The sequence below is a fragment of the Stegostoma tigrinum genome, chromosome 18, assembly GCF_030684315.1.
Source record: "Stegostoma tigrinum isolate sSteTig4 chromosome 18, sSteTig4.hap1, whole genome shotgun sequence".
NCBI classification, from domain to species: Eukaryota; Metazoa; Chordata; class Chondrichthyes; order Orectolobiformes; family Stegostomatidae; genus Stegostoma; species Stegostoma tigrinum.
The window spans coordinates 6,491,849-6,512,419 of NC_081371.1; the positions used below are offsets into that span (position 1 = coordinate 6,491,849).

At 43.3% G+C, this 20,571-nt stretch overlaps 1 protein-coding gene across 1 annotated transcript in view; it reads left to right on the plus strand.

The window, feature by feature from the left end:
- The window catches only part of LOC125460920 (uncharacterized), an 83,433-nt gene that overhangs the window by 36,129 nt on the left and 26,733 nt on the right, over window positions 1-20,571 (plus strand). The window contains exons 16-22 of the mRNA XM_059652623.1: window positions 4,902-5,000; window positions 5,106-5,294; window positions 7,742-7,840; window positions 9,243-9,359; window positions 10,242-10,364; window positions 12,198-12,320; window positions 16,347-16,469. Coding sequence (XP_059508606.1) covers window positions 4,902-5,000; window positions 5,106-5,294; window positions 7,742-7,840; window positions 9,243-9,359; window positions 10,242-10,364; window positions 12,198-12,320; window positions 16,347-16,469 — 873 coding nt within the window. The remainder of the gene's footprint in view (window positions 1-4,901; window positions 5,001-5,105; window positions 5,295-7,741; window positions 7,841-9,242; window positions 9,360-10,241; window positions 10,365-12,197; window positions 12,321-16,346; window positions 16,470-20,571) is intronic.

Genomic DNA, 20,571 nt, shown 5'->3' on the forward strand with positions numbered 1-20,571 from the left:
GTGTCAGTTCTGGATTGAAGTTTATACGATGTGACAGCAATCTTTAAAACAGAAATCTTTCTGTTTTATCCTGCAAACAGGCACAACAGCAAAACACTACAGCCTGATAATCTGCCTGAAAGGAGTTCCTGACTGCAAGTTGACTATCACTGTTTCCTTGATGAATTCAATGATTTTTTTTAATTTAAGAGTTATAGACTGGTGCATGTGACCTGCTTCCTTGGGCATTTTACCAGTAGTTTGAATTAAAGCATTACAAAAGGAAGAATTATACTGTATTATTATCAGAAATTTCAACTAAATCTCAGCTGAGATGAAATCAACATGAAATAATTAATTTCTCTGTGGAAGGTTAATGCATTAGTTTAAATTTCTCTCAACTCATGTGAACTGCCAAGCCTCCAGCAAGACAATCATACAACATGCCTGCTACCCAACGTCTTTTTGATATGGTTTCTGCTGGTAAGCTGACAGCAAGTGTCCTGCAACTCAATTTCTTTCATGATCTGAAATGCTTCACTCAGCTCAGGGTTTACAACAGGTTTTGGATTACAAACTCAGCTGCCCTACGGGTTCACTGCTAACATCATACGTTTTGACCCCTTCGGCTCAGGGAGGCTGCAGAGTCGTTTGCATAGATTTCAATCAGGACCAAGTGTGCCAGGCATGGCTCAGTGTACCACTCTCCAAAGTGTTTGAGAAGGTGTGTTCAATCCCACTCCAGAGACTCTCCCATTAAAACTAGGCTGGCACTGCAATACAGGGCTGAGGGAATGTTGTCCAGTCAGGGCACAGGTTAGACCAGGGCACCAACTGTCCTCCCAGCTCTGTCTGGATGGTCCCATTGCATTATCAAAAATCAGAGCAGGACATAACCACCTCTAAACACTGGCCGATAACCACAGCTCAACCAATGTTACCAAACCAGGTCGTCTGTTCCTTATTGCATTCGTGTGTGTGTGACCTTGCTGTGAACAAATCAGAGGCTGCATTCGCTACACAACAGTGACTCAATCTGAGATGTCCATCATTGGTTGTAAAATACTTGAAGATATTCTAGGGCCAAGAAAGGTACTGTTGAAATGCAAGTCTTTGTTGCTTCCTTCTTTCAGGACAGTTCCAGAAGGTCAACAATCAGATATATATTGCCTGAAGTTAAGAGAAAGAAAGTCATTCGTAGATCCTGCTCATACTCTGGAGTATTTGTAATCATGCCTCAAACACTAGATAAGTTAACAGAGGGTGTCTCAGGGACCATGACCTAGTGATAAGGGTCCTAATACCTTCCAGGAGTGATCTTGGGAGAGTACGATGTTCCCCAATACAGCTATGGTAGGGATCCGGTAGAAATCTCTTAACTAAAGTGTAAAAAGTTGGAAGTCACACAACACCAGGTTATAGTCCCAACAGGTTTATTTGAAATCCAAGCTTTCGGAGCATAGCCCCTTTGTCAGGTGAAGTGAGAGAAGCACACAGACACAGAGATCATGGGCAGAGAAAGATCACAGGCAGGGAGATCAAAGACCGTACAAATGGTGTGCGTGGAATGTTGAATAATAAGTCTCTGCAGATGATCTGAAGTGCCAGACGGTGTGAATAAAGTGTCTATAGCTGATTAACGAACAAAGGGATGATTTATAATCCCATTAAATGTGGCAGAGAGATAATTTTAGAAAATTAAAAATAAGGTGGTGCTGGAGACAAACCAAATGACTGGAATAACATAAAAACAGGAACAAAAAACAAAGTTGCTGGAAAAGCTCAGCAGGTCTGGCAGCATCTATGAAGGGAAAACAGAGTTAACGTTTCAGGTCCGGTGACCCTTCCTCAGAACTGGTGGTGGCTGGGAAAACGTCAGTTTATATGCAGAAAATAGGGAGGTGGGTGGGGTAAGGAGTAAACGATAGGATAGAGCCCAAAGAGAGAGAAAGATGATTGGACAGACAAAGAAGTTGTTAACGATTGGGCTGGGAGGGTGAATAACATGATGGGTATAAGAGTCAAATGTCGAGGGTCTGACCAAAGTCATGAGTAATCCAAAACTGTACAAACCAATTAAGGGAGAGAGATCATAACAATTTATCAAGATGGTGACAAAACAGGACAGTAAGGAAGGTTTTACAGATATAGAACAGAATGGTTGGGTTACATTTAGGGTGGCAAGGTGGCTCACTGGTTAGCACTGCAGCCTCACAGCGCCAGGGACCTGGTTTCAAATCCAGCTTTGGGTAACTGTCTGTGCGGAGTTTGCACATTCTCCCCGTGTCTGCGTGGGTTTCCTCCGGGTGCTCCGGTTTCCTCCCACTGTCCAAAGATGTGCAGGTTAGGTGGATCGGCCATGCTAAATTGTTCATAGTGTTCAGGGGTGTGTGGGTTATAAGGGAATGGGTCTGGGTGGGATGTTTCAAGGGGCGGTGTGGAGTTGTTGGGCCAAAGGGCCTGTTTCCACACTGTAGGTAATCTAATCTAAAAAACGAACCCAAGATCATGGTTGAGGCCATCCTCACGGGTACGGAACTTGGCTATCAGCCTGTGCTCGGCGTTGTTGTGTATCTTGAAGGCCACCTTGGAGGTCATTTACCCGAAGATCGGAGGCTGAATATTCTTGACTGCTGAAGTGTTCGCCCATTGGGAGGGAACATCCCTGTCTGGCGATATGTTGCACGGTGTCCATTCATTCGTTGCCATAGCATCTGCCTGGTCTCACCAATATACCATGCCTCAGGGCATCCTTACCTGCAGCATAGGAGAGAGACAACGTTGGCTGAGGCACACGAGTCTCTGCCGAGTACACGGTGACTGGTGTTCCCATGTGTGATGGTAGTGTCCATGTCGATGATCTGACCTGTCTTGCTGAGGTTGCCATGGCAGGGTTGTGAAGTGTTGAGGTCGATGTTGTCCTGAAGGCTGGGTAGTTTGTTGCGAACGATGGTCTGTTTAAGGTGTGGCGGTTGTTTGAAGGGGAGAAGTGGAGGCATGGGGATGATCCTGGCAAGATGCTCGTCACCGTCAATGACATGTTGAAGGCTGTGAAGAACATGGCGTAGAGTCTCTGGTCCGGGGAATTATTGGACAACAAAGTGTACTCTATAGGTCGTATCCCATGTCTGTCTTCCGAGGAAGTCATTGCATTTTTTTTGCTATGGCACATGGGAACTGGTGATCAATGAGTTGACCATCATATCCCATTCTTATGAGGGTGTCCTTCTAAATCTTTGTGTCCATCATGTTCCTCCTCATCTGAGCAGATCCTGTCTATGCGCAAGGCTTTTCCGTAGGGGATGGCTTCTTTAATATGTTTCGGGTGGAAGCCAGAGCAGTGCAGCATCATGAGGGTATCCGTGGGGTTGCGGTAGAGAGAGTTACTGAGGTGCCTGTCCTTGACAGGGATGTGTGTGTCCAAGAATGAGACGGATTCTAAAGAGCAGTCCATGGTGAGTCTGATGGTGGGATGGAACCTGTTGACATTGTTTTGTAGTTGTTTCAACGATTCCTTGCCATGAGTCCAAAGGAAGAAAATGTCATCAATGTATCTGGTGTACAGCGTTGCTTGGAGGTTCTGTGGAGTGAATTGTAATTTCAAACAAACCAGTTGGACTATAAACTGGTATTGTGTGACTTCTGTCTTTATCCACCCCAGTCTAACACTGGCACCTCCACAGCTTGATTGAACAGGACATAAGACTTGCATTTCCTGAGGGCTGAAATTTAATGTTTTGTTATGAAATTCCCAGGATCCTTCAGGTGGGCCAGCTTCTTTTGACTGAGCACTTGATGTGGATAGACATATGTAGAGGAAGGGTTTAGAGGAATATGGGCCGAATGCTGGCAAATGGGACTAGATTAATTTAGGATATCTGGTTAGCGTGGATGAGTTGGGCTGAAGGGTCTGTTTCCGTGCTGTACATCTCTATAGCTCTCTAATCTGGCTCTTTCATACTAAGGCATTTCTATGTGCCAACGTTTCTGGTCTGAAGTGTGAATCCTCTCCATGTTGATCAGCTCACAAAACGTTTAGTCATTTGGGTTTTTTATTTGTTAAATTCTTCCGATGTTAGGGGTGAAGCCTAACCCAATTGATCAGCCTGCCCGAGTGAGGCAGCCACATTGGCTCAGTCCAGCATTTGGGGGCAGGCAAATGGGCCTGCACTCGAGTGGCCTTAACTTTGAAGGCTACATGCTGCAGTTGGATTTTTATCCCCCAAGCAAGCTTGCAGAAATCTGGCGGGCATTACCACTACAGCCCCATTAGAGCTGCACTGGTAGTGTGATGGAGTGACAGTAGTTGAGTATACAAAAGGCATCTGTTGGAGATGACTGGTATCCAGTCTCCTGCACAATGCTAACTCACACTGTTCAGCCGTTCACACTGTGGTGAAATGCAGCGGTTTGTTTATCCTCTCGTGGCAGTGGAGTTAGGGTCTCATGAGCCATCTGCAGACAGAGACCACCACCCAATCTCTGAAATCTCCAGGGGTGTATGGGGTTGATGAGCAGAGGATGAGTGACGCTGCTGCATTGCAGAGGCTGAAGTGCTGCCCAGGTGCCTTTTATGCAGATGGCGCACTAATTTTGAAGACCAGAGGGTGGCAAAATCTCATGCCTTTAAAATGTGGTTTACCTGAGCAGGAACGTACAATAAGCTGAGCAGAATGTAATCACTCTCAAAAACATGATCTGCCCCCCAATTGGAAGTCCCTTCTGCTTTGATGGTTGCCTCCTTACTTTGTCTCAAAAACCAAAACTTACTGCCTGTGGTTGCAAATCATCATCTGGTGTGTAAGCTTTGAACAAGGGAAGGTACAGTAAAAGTGGAGAACTATATACTTATAATAATAGCTCAATCAGTATTTATTCTAATATTCTAGTACTTGTATTTAACCATGAGTATTTCTTCTCAGGGTTGGACCCAGATGCTACTTACATCGTGTCTATTGTGTGTGATTCTCCATCTCCCTGGACACTCCGCTCCCAGTCTCTTAATGTCACTACTCTCCCATGTATGTATTTAGACAATTTATTATTGTTGCAAAATTGGCTTTTGTTCACAGCCAGAGAAGTAAAACATTTTCCTCAATCTGACTGAGGCTCTGTTCTCTTGGCAGCTTCGAGATTCCTCAGCAACATACAGGCTTCGAATATAACCTCATCTACTGCTGTGATTGGCTGGGATCTGCACCCCACAGACACTGCCCTGGTTGGGTCCTACTCCATTAGCTATGGTCCTTATGGCACGGACAGACCCAGGAAGAATATAGTTGCTTTCCCTCCAAATACCAGTGTGGTCCTCACAGGTAAAAGACGCTGAGAGGATGACCAAATCTGAAGATATCAAATAAGGGGCACTTTGACTGTGGGGTGGAGGGTATGCACGGAGAGGGGCAGCTGCGGCTGTGGTGACGTTGGGTATGTATGGTGGCAAGTAAAGACCATCAAAGGTTCTTCACAAGTAAATCTAGAGTAAAAATGGAATAAAATGTCAGACTGAGATTCTGAAGTCTTTTCCCTCAATTGCAAATATGAATGCAACGTCTGCTAAGCTTGGAACTGAAACGAATGATGTCAAAGTCTTTGGAGGGGTGTTAGGTTTCCAGCTGATGTCGTTATTGTACAAGCACTATCCCAAAGTGAAAGCTGGCTCGACAGGTTATACTTTATTTATTTTTGGTTGTAATCAATGTGATCTCTTAAAACGTAAGTACAATCTTACAGACTCCGGTTTAACAATAAAGTAGAAGTTGATTATGCAAAAGGAATGAAGAAGAAATAAGACAAACAGTATTATATATAATACAAGCGTAACAATTTTGAAGCACACAGTCACATCTAATCCCATTAATCCTAAAAAAAACTTTTACAGATATCATAAAGAATTTCCTTCCCCATCAACTCTATAGACTTGATCTAACTGTGACTTCAACTCCCAGTATGGAAAATCTGATAGCTTCTGCCTGGAGCCTTCATACACCTGATCATAAATTATCTCCACTTCAGATAGACCCTTCAGGGTTGATCCAAACACCTCTGGTCTGGAACTATTACTAAACTACGTAGTCTGAGGTAAATTATTTTTTTAACAATTCTAAACAATCTTCGCCCTTTCTGAGCAGTGCCTATTTTACACATTCATCTTTTACTGAGAACATGTTGAACTGTCCCAATTTGAAACTAAAACTGAAAGGTTTCCCCTCAAGCTATGGTGTTTACTCCCCAAGATTTTTTTTTACAAAGTTGACGTTCTTCCATCAAAAATCCTAGTGTATTTTACTGTGCACTTCATTTAATGTAAACTCTTCCAATGTAAACAAAAATCTCATTAGTTCTTAGAAACAATCTCTCACAAGTTGTTTCAAAAGAAATCACTCTTGGCTGCAGAAATACTTACAAGTCAATCATTCAATCCCTTCAGACACATGCAAAACCTGATATGTCACTAATTCAAATATCCAAACTTGAAAATCATTCGAGTTAAAATCTATAAATTGAGTACCTTGTATCACACATTTTGTTTGAACTTGGGAGCAAAATCTTTATCAGAATGGACATGTGAGGTGTCAGAGTGCTTAGTAAAATAACGGTTGATGAAGAGGGACTGTTAGAGTGCCAGTTTCTAGTAAAATGTGCTTTCAATGTATGAGTGCAATGGGGAGTGAAAAGTTACACCTATTGTCTACATCAATTGAGAATTACAGAAGTGCCTTACTTTGGAGCCTGCAGATTGAAGAGTGAAATTTAGAGTGAGGAATATTAGTCATGGGATTCCCATTGAAGATTTCCTCATTTGCAACTTTAATGGAAAATACAGAGATTCATTGCGGAACAGAAAAATGAAAAATGTGGCAGAATAGGAGAAAGATGTTTAATACATAATGTATCAAACCCAAAAGCTAATTATAACCGTTCGGATTTCAAAGCATCACTGGGGATCTTTGTGTGGGAACTGTATATTTTTACCAAAGAGGCAATGGAGGGTTTGTGACATTGGCATTAAAAATGTGCAGGTCAGGTACATGGCCAGTTCTGCCTTTAGGTGTGAAAGTGATGGCCACATTAAAATTTTAAACAGCATCCTCATTCTAATCAGTCTATGTCCGATGTCTTGTAAGACACTTCCCTGGCTTCTGATCATCAAAATCAGAGAATAGATATAGTACAAAAGATTCCATTTGGCCCTTTGTTTTCAATGATAGGCCTAAACTTTGGCTGTTTACTCTGGTTTGCTTCAGATAGCAATCCCATTGCATCCAAAAGCCAAGATGGAACCTGCTTCCACTACACGCTCAGACAGCACATTCCAGAACATGGGGATCAGTGAACCCGATGGGGAATGAACTGAATGCACTGCTTCCAGATCAGACTGGAGACTGTGTCACCTTCCTAACTAAACCAAGGAAGGGTCAAATCAATGTGTGTGTGCTGGAGTTTACTCACTGTTGCCATTTACCATATGCCAATATCCACTTAAAAATGTAATCTGAGTCATGCATTATTTAAAACCCATCTGATTTGCTAATGCCATTTCGGGAAGGAAATCTGTCACCCTTACCCAGTCTGGTCTACTTGTGACTCCACACTCACTGCTATGAGGTTGATTCTTAACTGCACTCTGAAATAGCTCTGCAGTGATGTCAATTAGGAACGGGCAAGAGATGCCAACCTAACCAGCGATGCCGCAGACAGTAAACATAAAAAGAAAGAACAAAAAAAAACCCCAATGTGTCTTTTTATTTCCCTCGATCAGGTCTGAGTGAGTCAACTCTGTACGTTGTAAGTGTTTCAGTGAAAACTTCCTTTGGAGAAAAGGACATCAGTTCAACATTATATTTTAAAACCAAAACATGTAAGTTTTCCAAAAATGTCACTTTGTTGTTAATCATTTGGAGGTGGAGGAATTGTCTCGGTAACTGGCGCTGAATATTACTGTTGGGGGGTGGGGGAACCTCCCTTTTCCATTCCTTTGTACCCATTATGAGGAAATAACGAGAGCTAAGATTTGTGGTTGGTTGGCTTGCCAAGTTGGTTTGTTGTTCACCAGGAAGATACTGCATGCCCCGACACACTCATCACGCTACCTTGCATCAGGAACACATCTGAACTGACCACAGGACTCCTACAACCATTGGGCATCAGAGTAGCGCACAAACCCACATCAACCCTATGTCAACTGCTCACCTGAACCAAAGGCCCCTTAACCACAATGGACAGAACCAACGTCATATACAAGATTCCCTGCAAAGACGGTGACAAACATAACGTTGGACAGAAAGGAAGAAAATTAGCCACAAAGAGTACATGGACATCAACTAGCAATGAAAAGACACAATTAATACTCACTCATCTCCATCTACGTGGATAAGGAAAACCACCAGTTCGATTGGTACAACACTATGATCCTGAGACAGGCCAAACAGAGACAAGCACAGGAATTCCAAGAGACCTGGTTCCCTGCTAAAAAGGCCATCAACAAACACAAAAAACTGAACCCTATATATACTCCACTGCGAAGGAAAACCAGAAGTGAGGTAACCCAGTTTAACAGACACCGGAGTTTAAATAACAGTTGGGAAAACTCAACAGTGTTTCATTGGAGGCTGCATTGAGGATGCTACCCAGCAGGATAATGAACCATCTGCGGAACAACAAAGCAGCTTGATGAGCCAACCAACCTCAACACCCAAAACCCAAGCTACGGATCAAAGAACTAAGAGTGCATTTCAGGCATTTCTGTCACATTTGCCCTGGGTGACTCAAACTATCTGCAAACTACAATCGCGGCATTAGAAGGAAGAGGTTGTAACACTCTGAATGATACCCTGTGAACGCCTCAACAAGTTATCTCATGGCACCCGAGTCTGTAACAGGTTAGAAAATGGAACCTTTACCCAAACAATAAGTAGGAGCAGCAAACAGTTTTTAACAGTTTGATTGTTTTAATGAGGTAGCTCAGCAGATTGATCAGTGGAGTGGTGTCAAAAGACATTTGATAAAATGTCACACTTGCCGCCAAAGTTGAATCCCATTGAATGAAAGGGACAGTTATACCATGGACACAATGTTGGTGGAGTAATGGGCAACAGTAATTGTAAACAGTTATTTCCTGGATTACTAGAAGGTGTGTACTGAGATTCCCCTGGAGTCAGCATTAGGACAACAGTTTTTCTTGATAGTTTTGACTTGCTAAGTTGCACAGGTAGCAATTTCAATATTCATAGATGACGTCTTGATTTGCATTATATCTGCAGTGATTGACGTGTGCCTGGGCAATCCGTGCGGAGCCAATGCCTCCTGTATCCTGCAGGACGGAAGCTTCAGATGCTCCTGTGGGACTGGCTACACCTGGAATGGATCTGTCTGTACAGGTGTGTGATGGGGATCAGGGAACCCAGTGGGGGATGAACTGAACACGCTGCTTCCATATCAGACTAGAGACTGTATCACGTTCCAAAGCAGACTGGGGGAAGGGCCCAAGTCTAGGCGTGTGTGCTGCACTTGGCTTCACTGATGATGAAATCCATTGCATGATCAGTGACTGTCAGCAAGTTCAAATATTCACACATGAAGAGTTGCTACATACTGGGAGTTTTGGAGCCATCTGTTAAATAATATGCAGCTTCAGAATACAGAAAACAAGACTAAGGGACAGTGGAGGTGACATTTTCATGTTCCTTGTTATCAATCAGTTTTACTTAGCATTGGACTTCAATGCTTTTGTATCCATGATTGGAGCAGAGATTTGAATGGCTGATGTGAAGGAATTGGACGTAATATTCTGCAAGATATTGTTTGTCTCCTCCCTTTCATGAGTTTGCTCTCTTCCTGACACCAGTGATTATCCCTTTCCTGTTTCACAGATACGCAGCAGACAAGGAGCAACTCTTGAGACATCACCATAGCGATGACTGTCCACAACCGAGCCTGACTCTGTTCACACTCTGTGTTTACGCACAAGCACTTTCCAGTTTGATTCCCTGGACTCTAATCTGGAGTTGGGATCATCAATTCTTTTTCCCTCCCAGCCCAGGAGAGTTCAGACCAATTCTAATGCCCAGTTACTGTCCGAACTGAGCTCAGTACCAAGTGAAAATGGGAACTGGTGACAATTTGAGCTTAGTGAACCGACATTGGGGATCCATCATTGAAAAGAGTCATGTGGTTCAAAGCTAAATATGGGTTTTTTTTGGAACGGTTAAGATTTACAAAGCTGTGATCCTCCAATAAACTCTTCCTTTCTAAACCCCCAGATGTGAATGAGTGTGAAAGTGGAAGCCACGACTGTCACAGCTCGGCCTCCTGTTCCAACAGCCCTGGCTCTTTCCGATGTGTGTGTGAGGCTGGTTACACTGGAGATGGGAAGGACTGTACAGGTAAATAACATTGATGCTACAGCTGTGGAAATCCCTCAGCTTGTTTATTTATTCCTTGCAACTTGGCAAATTTCTTCGCCTCGTGATAAATTCCCAAATAGTGAAATGTTTGTTTCTAAGCAGTAATTGGAGAAGCTGGGATAATTTTCCTTTAATCAAGGATCATTAGGAAAGACCTATTCAAAGCATCCAAAATTTGAAACTCATTCCTTGTGTAAAAAGGCACAAAATATTTCCCCTGGTACATAGGTCAGTAGCCAAACATTATAGATTTTCCACAGAGTGAGAAGAGAAAGGAGAAATTTCGAACAAAATGTTGATAATGGCAATGTCATTGTGCATCATGGGGATGTTGCTGTCTCATTTAGGATATGTGACACAATTACTACTGCCACTAATCATCCCAAATCCAAATGTTATCGACCTTTTCCTGCATTTAGGGACGTACTGCTTCCTTCTGTAAGGAGCTGAAAATTATCTGTTTTCCATGTCGTCAACACTCAGCACTGTCCAATCCTGAGAGACGTTACGATTTCGAAATACCATGTTCATTAAAAAGTGAATCTTTTGGTTATACAAGAGACGCAGGAAGTCGGAGCTGATTACATTGTACCGGAGATTGTGAGGATCTCACAAGTCCAAAAGTTTTATGTCTCTCCAAACTTCCTTGCATCATGGCCTGTTATCCCATCAGTCCTATCATAGTTGTCCTGCTGTTCTTCCTTAATACAACATCAGACTAATTCAAAATATTGTGTTCAAAGTTGAAAGCTGCCTGTGAGCTGTCGACTTCCAAGGTGCGACATCTCGTCCAGAACTTCAAAAAAAAAATCAGAGCTCCTCTGATTCTGCCCTCTTACATATCATCAGTTTGCTTTACCACACCATTCGCTGTTGGTGCCTTCAGCTATCTCAGCTGCAGCCTCCCTACGAGTCGCGCCTCCTCTAAGATACTTGTTAAAGTTTCCCACATGACTGGCTTTGGCCACCTATCCACATGTCACCTTGAGAGTCAACATCAGATTTGATGTAACATTCTCTTCTGTGCAACCCCACGATATCATCTGAGATGTTAAAAGGTCTATACCATGATGAAAGGTTAAGCAGTTGCCAGTGTCAGAAAACAATCTCAATTTACATTGTAATTATGGTCCTCCCATCCTTATCCCAGTGAATCCAGAGAATGTTTTTTGAGGAACCATTCATGCATCAGTTTCTTTTACAAGGGCTGTGTCCAAATGGTCATTTTAACATTAGAAAGTTTCAGATTCATGAAGCTGAGAATCATCCAATTAACACTAACTTTCTTTTAATCTTCAGATGTGAATGAGTGTGAAAGTGGAAGCCACGACTGTCACAGCTCGGCCTCCTGTTTGAACAGCCCTGGCTCTTTCCAATGTGTGTGTGAGGCTGGTTACGCTGGAGATGGGAGGGACTGCACAGGTAACTGATGCTGAAGCTACACTTTGGGTGTCTCTCAAGTTTCTCATTTATTGCTGTCACTCTTGTTGATTTTGTATCTTGTACGGCAAGCACTGAAATCCTGAGGCTCTCATTTATGAGGAGCTGTTGGTGAAATGGGATTGTTCCTCTTACGGAGAGGTGACATCCAATCAAGGTGTTGAAAATGGAAGAATTTTGCTTTGAGTAAATAGGAACAAATAATTTCCGTGATGAAAGAGTCAGTAAACTCAGAGGTCATAGATTTCAAATAGTCGTCCAAAGACCATTGTATGAGGAAGTCTCTGTGGATTTGCTTCTTCAGCAGCAGGTTTAATATTTATAAGCCTGTGGATCCTCCAATGAATTCTTCCTTTCTTCCTAAATCCCCAGATGTGAATGAATGTGAAAGTGGAAGCCACGACTGTCACAGCTCGGCCTCCTGTTTGAACAGCCCCGGCTCTTTCCAATGTGTGTGTGAGGCTGGTTACACTGGAGATGGGAGGGACTGTACAGGTGAGAAAAAGTGAATCTTCACAGAAGTAAATATTCTCATTTCCATCTTTAATCTCAATTCATGAAAGGTGCAATAGTACATTGAAGCAAGTGTAGAGCTGGAGGGACACAGCAGGCCAAGCAGCACCAGAGGAGCAGGAAAGGTGATGTTTTGGGTTGGGACCCTTCTTGGAAATGGGTTGGGAGGAAGGGAGCTGAGAAATAAAAAGAGAGAGAAGGGGTGGGCCTGGGGAAGGTTGGTGGGATAGTAATAGATGAGTGCAGATAGGGAGTGGTGGGGATTAGTCAGTGAGGTGGGAGGAGTGGATAGGTGAGTGTGAAGATGGATATGTTGCCTCAGGTAAAGGAGGCTGGGAGGGTTGGTCATGGGATGACTCGGGTGGTGTGAAATTTTGAAACTAGTAAAATCCGCATTTAATCCATCGGGCTGTAGCTCCTGAGGTGGAACATGAGGTGTTGCTCCTCCAGTTTCCAGACAGCTTTACTGGGACACTGGAGGAGGCCCAGAATAGACATGTCACCCAGGAATGGGGAGTTAAAATGGTTTGCAACTGGAAGACATTTTCATTTGTCATGAACAGAGCACAGGTGTTCGACAAAGTGGTCTCCAAGCCTCCTTACTACTCCTCCTACCTCACTAACAATCCTCACCACTCCCTGATAACTGTGGAGCTGGATGAACACAGCAGGCCAAGCAGCATCTCAGGAGCACAGAAGCTGACGTTTCGGGCCTAGACCCTTCATCAGAGAGGGGGATGGGGAGAGGGTTCTGGAATAAATAGGGAGAGAGGGGGAGGTGGACCGAAGATGGAGAGAAAAGAAGATAGGTGCATCTTGGGGGACTTTCCATATTAAGCAGAGGTTCACCTGCACATCTGCCAATGTGGTATACTGTATCCATTGTACCCGTTGTGGCTTCCTCTACGTTGGGGAAACCAAGCGGAGGCTTGGACCGCTTTGCAGAACACCTCCACTCGTTTCGCAATAAACAACTGCACCTCTCAGTCGCGAACCATTTCCACTCCCCCTCCCATTCTTTAGATGACATGTCCATCATGGGCCTCCTGCAGTGCCACAATGATGCCACCCGAAGGTTGCAGGAACAGCAACTCATATTCCGCTTGGGAACCCTGCAGCCCAATGGTATCAATGTGGACTTCACCAGCTTCAAAATCTCCCCTTCCCCCACCGCATCCCACAACCAGCCCAGTTCGTCCCCTCCCCCCATAGCATCCCAAAACCAGTCCAGCCTGTCTCTGCCTCCCTAACCTGTTCTTCCTCTCACCCATCCCTTCCTCCCACCCCAAGCTGCACCTCCATTTCCTACCTACTAACCTCATCCCACCTCCTTGACCTGTCCATCTTCCCTGGACTGTCCTATCCCCTCCCTACCTCCCCACCTATACTCTCCTCTCCACCCATCTTCTTTTCTCTCCATCTTCATTCCGGCTCCCCCTCTCTCCCTATTTATTCCAGAACCCTCTCCCCATCCCCCTCTCTGATGAAGGGTCTAGGCCCGAAACGTCAGCTTTTGTGCTCCTGAGATGCTGCTTGGCCTGCTGTGTTCATCCAGCTCCACACTTTGTTATCTTGGATTCTCCAGCATCTGCAGTTCCCATTATCTCTGATACAATTTTAACCCCACCACTCCCTACCTGCACTCACCTATCACCATCCCACCTACAGCTCCCTTCCCCATTTCTGAAGAAGGCTCCTGACCCTAACTTTCCTGCTCCTCTGATGCTGCCTGGCCTGTTGTGTTCCTCCAGCTCCGCGCTGTGTTATTTCTGATTCCAACATCGGAAGTTCTTACTATCTCTGCAATATTGTTTCTGGCCATGATTCTGAAAACCCTTGATGAAGTCATGGAATGGGTTGATGAGGCATAGCACCAGATCTTGTATAAATTGAACTTTAATTAAGTATATGAAGAAAAATGAATTCACATGCATTTAGAAATAAAAGTATATGGTAGCAAAGGGATGGTTGCACATTGAGCGTGTAAATAGTTTAAGGAGAGCAGGCAGACAATGGGGATTAACAGTTGTATTTCCATTAGATAACAGGATTCATCCACCCCCCCCCCCCCCCCCGCCTCCCCAGGATCATTGCTCTTTTCTTAAAAGAGAACCTTTGATGAATTAGGAAGTAGAATCAGCCAGATACCACAAACTCTGCAGGAGGCTAAGGAAGTGCATCATTTCTCAGGTGGAAATGTTAAGAACTCTTTTCTTCCTCCCTGTTTGGACATTGCCTGTCTGCTGTTCTACACCTTGATGAACAGTGGCCATAGCAACACCCCATTATGTTCGATTTATTATGCATCTTCTCCTGATTCATATTCCAGTGATTTTGTTGGGGAATACCATATGAGAAAACTTTCTCAAACCAGTGGAATCTCCAGTGAGTGACATAAATGACATGGGCATGTGTTCAGGGAGGACAGTTTCAAAGATTGACAATACACGACTTTGTAGTATTGTAAAGGGAGGGCAGGATGATGATAGACTCCAGGGTTGCGTGGGCAGTCTGGTGTTGCTTTTTTTTCGAAATGTATTGTCTACTGTTTTAAAAAAAAACTATAAAGCAATACAACCAAATCAGTATGGATAACTGTGAACAGAAAATTGTGAGAAACACATTGATCTAGAATCTATGTTACTGGGAAATAAACTTCTAGATGTTCCCTTTCTGACCAAAACTGCTTTGCAGCAAGCCCTGTTCTCTCACCAGACCTCTATTAAATGACTCACACTGGATCCTCAATTCATTGACACTTCCAATTTAGAATATTCCTTTTAAGGTTGAAACCTGCACATGGACTCACAATTTTGAGAGCATTTGATTCCAGCAGTTCTGCCCACTTGTGTATCCCTGTTATCTGGGCTCGGTGCTTTCAGCTGTCTATGTCCCAAATCTCTCAATTTCCATCTCTTGCTCCTCTTCCATGGAGGCTTAACTCTTTGAAACATTTGGCTACATGCCATGTTCATGATCAAATTTGCCTGATATTCTGTCTTGTGCAGCACTCTCCAGATGATTTATGTTGTTGAACGCAATACGTAATTGCAAATCCATTTCAGTTCTGAAGAAGTCATTCTGAACTTGAGACATTAATGTTGCTTCTCTACACTGATGCTGCCAGACCTGCTGAGTTTTTCAAGCACTTCCCATGTTTGTTTCAGATTTCCAGCATCCAGTGTATTTTTGCCTTTATATAAATGCAAGGTGCCCAACAGTTACATCACAAGTGGAACTCTCCTCTCTTTCTTTGATGATAATTTTTCTTTCCCATTGTTACCCAACTGAATCCGTGGGATTATTCTGTCCAGAGTCATCTGTGAATCTTCAATGTGGATTTTTTTAAAATGATTCATTAATGGGATGAGGGCGTTGCTGGCTAGGCAGCATTTCTCGCCCATCCCTAATTGCCCAGAGGGCACTTGACAGACTACAGCGTTGCTGTGGGCCTGGAGTCACATGTAGACCAGACCAGGTAAGGATGGCTGTTTCCTTCCCCAAAGGATACGAGTGAACTGGATGGGGTTTTCTCCCCCAGAAATTGACAATGGATTGATGATCATTATTAAATTCTTAATTCTAGGCATTTTATTGAATCCAAGTTCCACCATCTTCTGTTGCAGGTTTTGAACCTGTGTCCAGAATGTTGTCTGGGTCTCCGAATTAACAGTCTATCACCAGGCCATCGCCACCCCTTGATGTGTGTAAAAGTAAAGTAGTCATGGCCCCAGAGGACCATAGGGCTGCTCTGTCATCGGAGAGAGCGCTTTGGTGGTGGTTTAACCCGAGGGTCCACCACACCTCAGGCAAGGAGAGAGGTTCAGAAGGTGTGACGCACCTGATAGCCCTGGCTGCTGCAGGAATTGATCCCCCTGTTGGAATCACTTTGTATTGTGAACCTGCTGACCAGCCACCTGAGCCTTCTGACATCCTGACAGCATAAAATTTCAGCTTCACAAAGCTGGGGTTCCTCCAGTGATCTCTTCCTTTTCTCCTAACCCTCAGATGTGGATGAATGTGAAAGTGGAAGCCATGACTGTCACAGCTCGGCCTCCTGTTTGAACAGCCCCGGCTCTTTCCAATGTGTGTGTGAGGCTGGTTACACTGGAGATGGGACGGACTGTACAGGTAAATGACATTGAAATTAATGTAAAAACCTCAGTAAGCATTGTTACTTTTAGTATCTGTGTTCTTGTCTAAATTGATTAATCCCAACATGATAGGCTTTGTTTCAGCGAAGAATAATGTCGAAACCAAGGAGTCTCCTAAATTTACTGGCTCAAAAATTCAGTAACTGAACCACCCTTACCATGGGAGGACATTCCTTTATGTTTAAAATGTTTAATACTCTGTCAGGATGTGGACATCATTGACAACGTTGACATTTGTGACCCATCTCCTGTTGTGGTAAATCTCTTAGACATTTCTAAAACTACTGTCCATCTCTCACAATCACCAGACAGGAAGAAGTGTACAATCCCTCTACTCTGGAGCCTATACGGTCTGATCCTGCAGACCCACTGTGTTGTACATTACCCTCACTTACCATTGAACACATATAGGCTTATCATCAAACAACGAGGCCACATTATTGCTGTTGTTATGATTCCTCCTAATGTCATTAGCAGGCAAGTTAGATCTCAGATGGAAACCTGGGTTGATGGAACATATGAAGATAGCAAGAACTGCCGATGCTGGAGTCAGAGATAACACAGTGTGGAGCTGGAGGAACACAGCAGGCCAGGCAGCATCAGAGGAGCAGGAGAGCTGATGTTTCCGGTCGGGACTCTTCTTAAGAAAAATCCAAAACGTCAACTTTCCTGCTGCTCCGATGCTGCCTGGCCTGCTGTATTCCTCCAGCTCCACACTGTATCATCCTTGATGGATCATATTTTGACTTAACATTGTGGGATTTTGCTGAAACCTAGCGTGAAATGCTGCAGATTTTCGTTCAACAATTAAAACAGAACTACCCAAAATTCAAACCTGGTAAATTGGACAAAACACCACTTACACGATGTTCGTACTGGAGTTCTTCTATCTGATATCTTGGTGCATTTAATTCAGTTGTGACTCTCACCTTTAGACTGAATTGCAAATAGTTTCTTCCTGGAGCAATCAAACACCTGCTTCCATGTTCTCAGCTCTAAGTAACCCCTTCAGAGTTTATCGCAACATTTGACCAGTGATCATAATTCCAAAAGTTTTAAAATGGTTCTGGAAAAAGATAGGCCTTGTATAAAAGTTAAAGTTCTAAGCTGGACATAATTGATATGTCACAGAAACTTTCAAACATTGATTAGGGTAAACTGTTTGCAGGTAAAGAGTTGATTGGCAAATGAGAGGCTTTCAAAAGTGAGATCACAAAGAGTTCAGAGACTATATGTTCCTGTTAGAGTGAAGGGTAAGGCTGGTAAGACCAGGGAACAATGGGTTAATAAAGATATTGAGGCTCTAGTCAAGAATAAGGAGGAGACATATTGTCAGACATAGACAACTGCGATCAGATGTATCAGAGATAATGGGAACTAAAGAGAGTAGGGACATCCTTAAGAAGGAAATAAGGAGGGCAAAAAGGGTATACGAGAGCACCTTGGCAGATGAGGCTCAGGATATTCAGCAAGTACATTAAGAGCAAAAGAGTAACTATGAAGAGAATAGGGCCCCATAAAGATCAATGAGGTCATCTATGTGCGGAACCACAGAAGCTGGGAGAAATACTAAATGAATATTTCATCTTGGTATTTCCCATGCATCCAAGGACATTGTAGAAGCTAGAGAAGAAATTGTAGGGCTCCAAATAGAGATAATTTTTGTCATCTACAGCCTCACGTGAGGTGCCAAAGGGTTGGAAGGTGGCTAATGTTGTGCCTATATTTAAGAAAGGCTGCAGGGAGAATCCTGGGAACAATTGACCTGTAAGTCTGACATCAGTGGTGGGAAAGTTGTTGAAGGGGATTTTGAGAGACAGGATTTTCTTGCATTTAGAGAGGCAAGAACTATTTAGGGATAGTCAGCATGCCTTTTTGCATGGGAATTCATATCTCACAAACTTAATAGAGTTTTTGGACGACATGACCAAGAAGATAGATGAATACAGAGTGGTAGACATTGTCTACATGGATTTCAGTAAAGATTCCACATGGTAGACTGGTTAGTAAAGTTAGATCGTATGGGATACAGAGAGAGCATGCCATTTGGATACAAAATTAGCTTGATGGTAGGAGACAGAAGATGGTGGTGGAGGGTTGTTTTTTTGGACTCTAGGCCTGTGACCAAGCAATGTTCCACAGGGATCAATGTTGTGACCTCTGTTGTTTGTCATTTTTATACACAATCTAGGTAAAAATTTAGAAAGCATGGTTAGTAGGCTTATGGATGGACACCAAAATTGGTGGTACAGTTGAATGTGAAGAAGGCTATCTAGGATTACAAGGGCATCTTGATCAATTGGGCCAAGGAATGGCAGATGGAGCTTAATTTGGATAAATATGAGGTTTTGCACTTTGGTAAGACAAACAAGGCAGGACTTATACAGTTAATGGTAGGGCCCCTGGGGACTGTCATTAGAACAGAGGGACTGAGGAATTCAGGTACACATTTCTTTGAAAGTTGGATCACAGGTAGACGAGGAGGCTAAGAAGACATTTGGCACGCTTGCCATCATTGCTGAGACCATTGAGTATACAAGTTGGAATGTTATGTTACGGTTGTACAGAACATTCGTGAGGCCACTTTTTGAGCACTGTGTACAGTTCTGGTTCCCTGCTATAGGAAGGATATTATTGAATTGGAGAGGGTACCGAAAAGATTTTAAAAAATGTTGCCAGGACTTGATTGTGTGAGTTAAAAGGAGGGGCTGGATAGGCTGGAGCACTTTTCACTGGAGTGTAGGAGTTTGAAGGGTGACCTTGTAGAGGTTAATAAAATTCTGAGCGGCATAGACAATGTGAATAGCAAAGGCTACAAGTTGGAGCAAAGGGTCTGTTTCCATGCTGTGTGAGTCTATGAACCTATGGAGCTAGTGCAAAGTCTTCACTGTATACCCATCCCTCCTCAGGAGCGCCAGTCTATACAGCCATCTTATTATAAGGATTTCAAAGCTTTTTAAAAAGTGAAATTCAAAAATCTCCCTCTCTAAGCTGTGTGTGTTTCACTTAAGCTTGAAGTAATCAAGTCCCAGAAGCCCCTAACAAGCCTTGAGGCCCCATTGTTTTGTACCCATCAGTATAAAACATCTGAAAAGAACAAAAGTCCTTTAGTTGTGCATCAAAAAAAAATTATTTTAAGCCAAGCCTCCAACAATAGCAACAGGAAAATGTATAAGTTATTAATTAACTCCTAGATATGAACTGAGAAAAAAGAAACACAATCTCACAATAAATGATTTTTAAAAACAGATACAAGTCATAGTTTAAACTGAATTCCAGCAATCCACGATACATGATAAGTCGTGAATAAAATAGAAGTACACTGCATCCCTGTTGAGACGGTGATGGGTGATGAGCGACTAAGACAGGAAGCTGTGAGAATTGAAGGATAACTTTAGGTGATGACATTCCTGTGTGCCTGTTATTGCCTTGCTGGACACTGTAGATCTTGGATTGAGGAAATGCTGTTGCTGTTATGAATGAGTTAGTGCTGTGTGTACCCTGTACGCAGCAGATTAGGGGGGAAGTGATGCATGAGACAGTGGACGAGCAAAAGAACTAGCTTTCATCTGTGTGATATTGAATATATTGAGTGTGAAAATGTACCCAACCAGGCCAATGAAAACAATTCCAACATGCTCCCTGCTGGCAGTGGAAAGGCATTAGGAAGTTGAGAGGTGTGTCAATTACTGCAGAATGTCCATGTCCCTCAATGGTGACACTTAACATGTTATAAGTAGAGATATGGTAATGGCTAATGCCATTCACCAACACAGGGAAGGTAATTACAGTCTTTTTCAGGGGACCATCACTACTCGGTCTTTGCGTGGTATAAAACTACCCTGTCTGGTGTATGACCAAATATACAAGGTAGCATTTTCAACACTGGCAAGCATAAGAAACTAGGGGAGCATTTGTCAGTAGAGCAAGATGTGTGGGTTGCCCTGCCATCAGTTCCCCTGGTCAAAGGGATGTGTACATATTGGCAGGCCGAGGATTCCCACTAGCCTAGACAATTGCAATTTACTTTGCATTTTGCTGGATCCATTGATCATGAATAGTTAGAAAAAGCTGAGTTG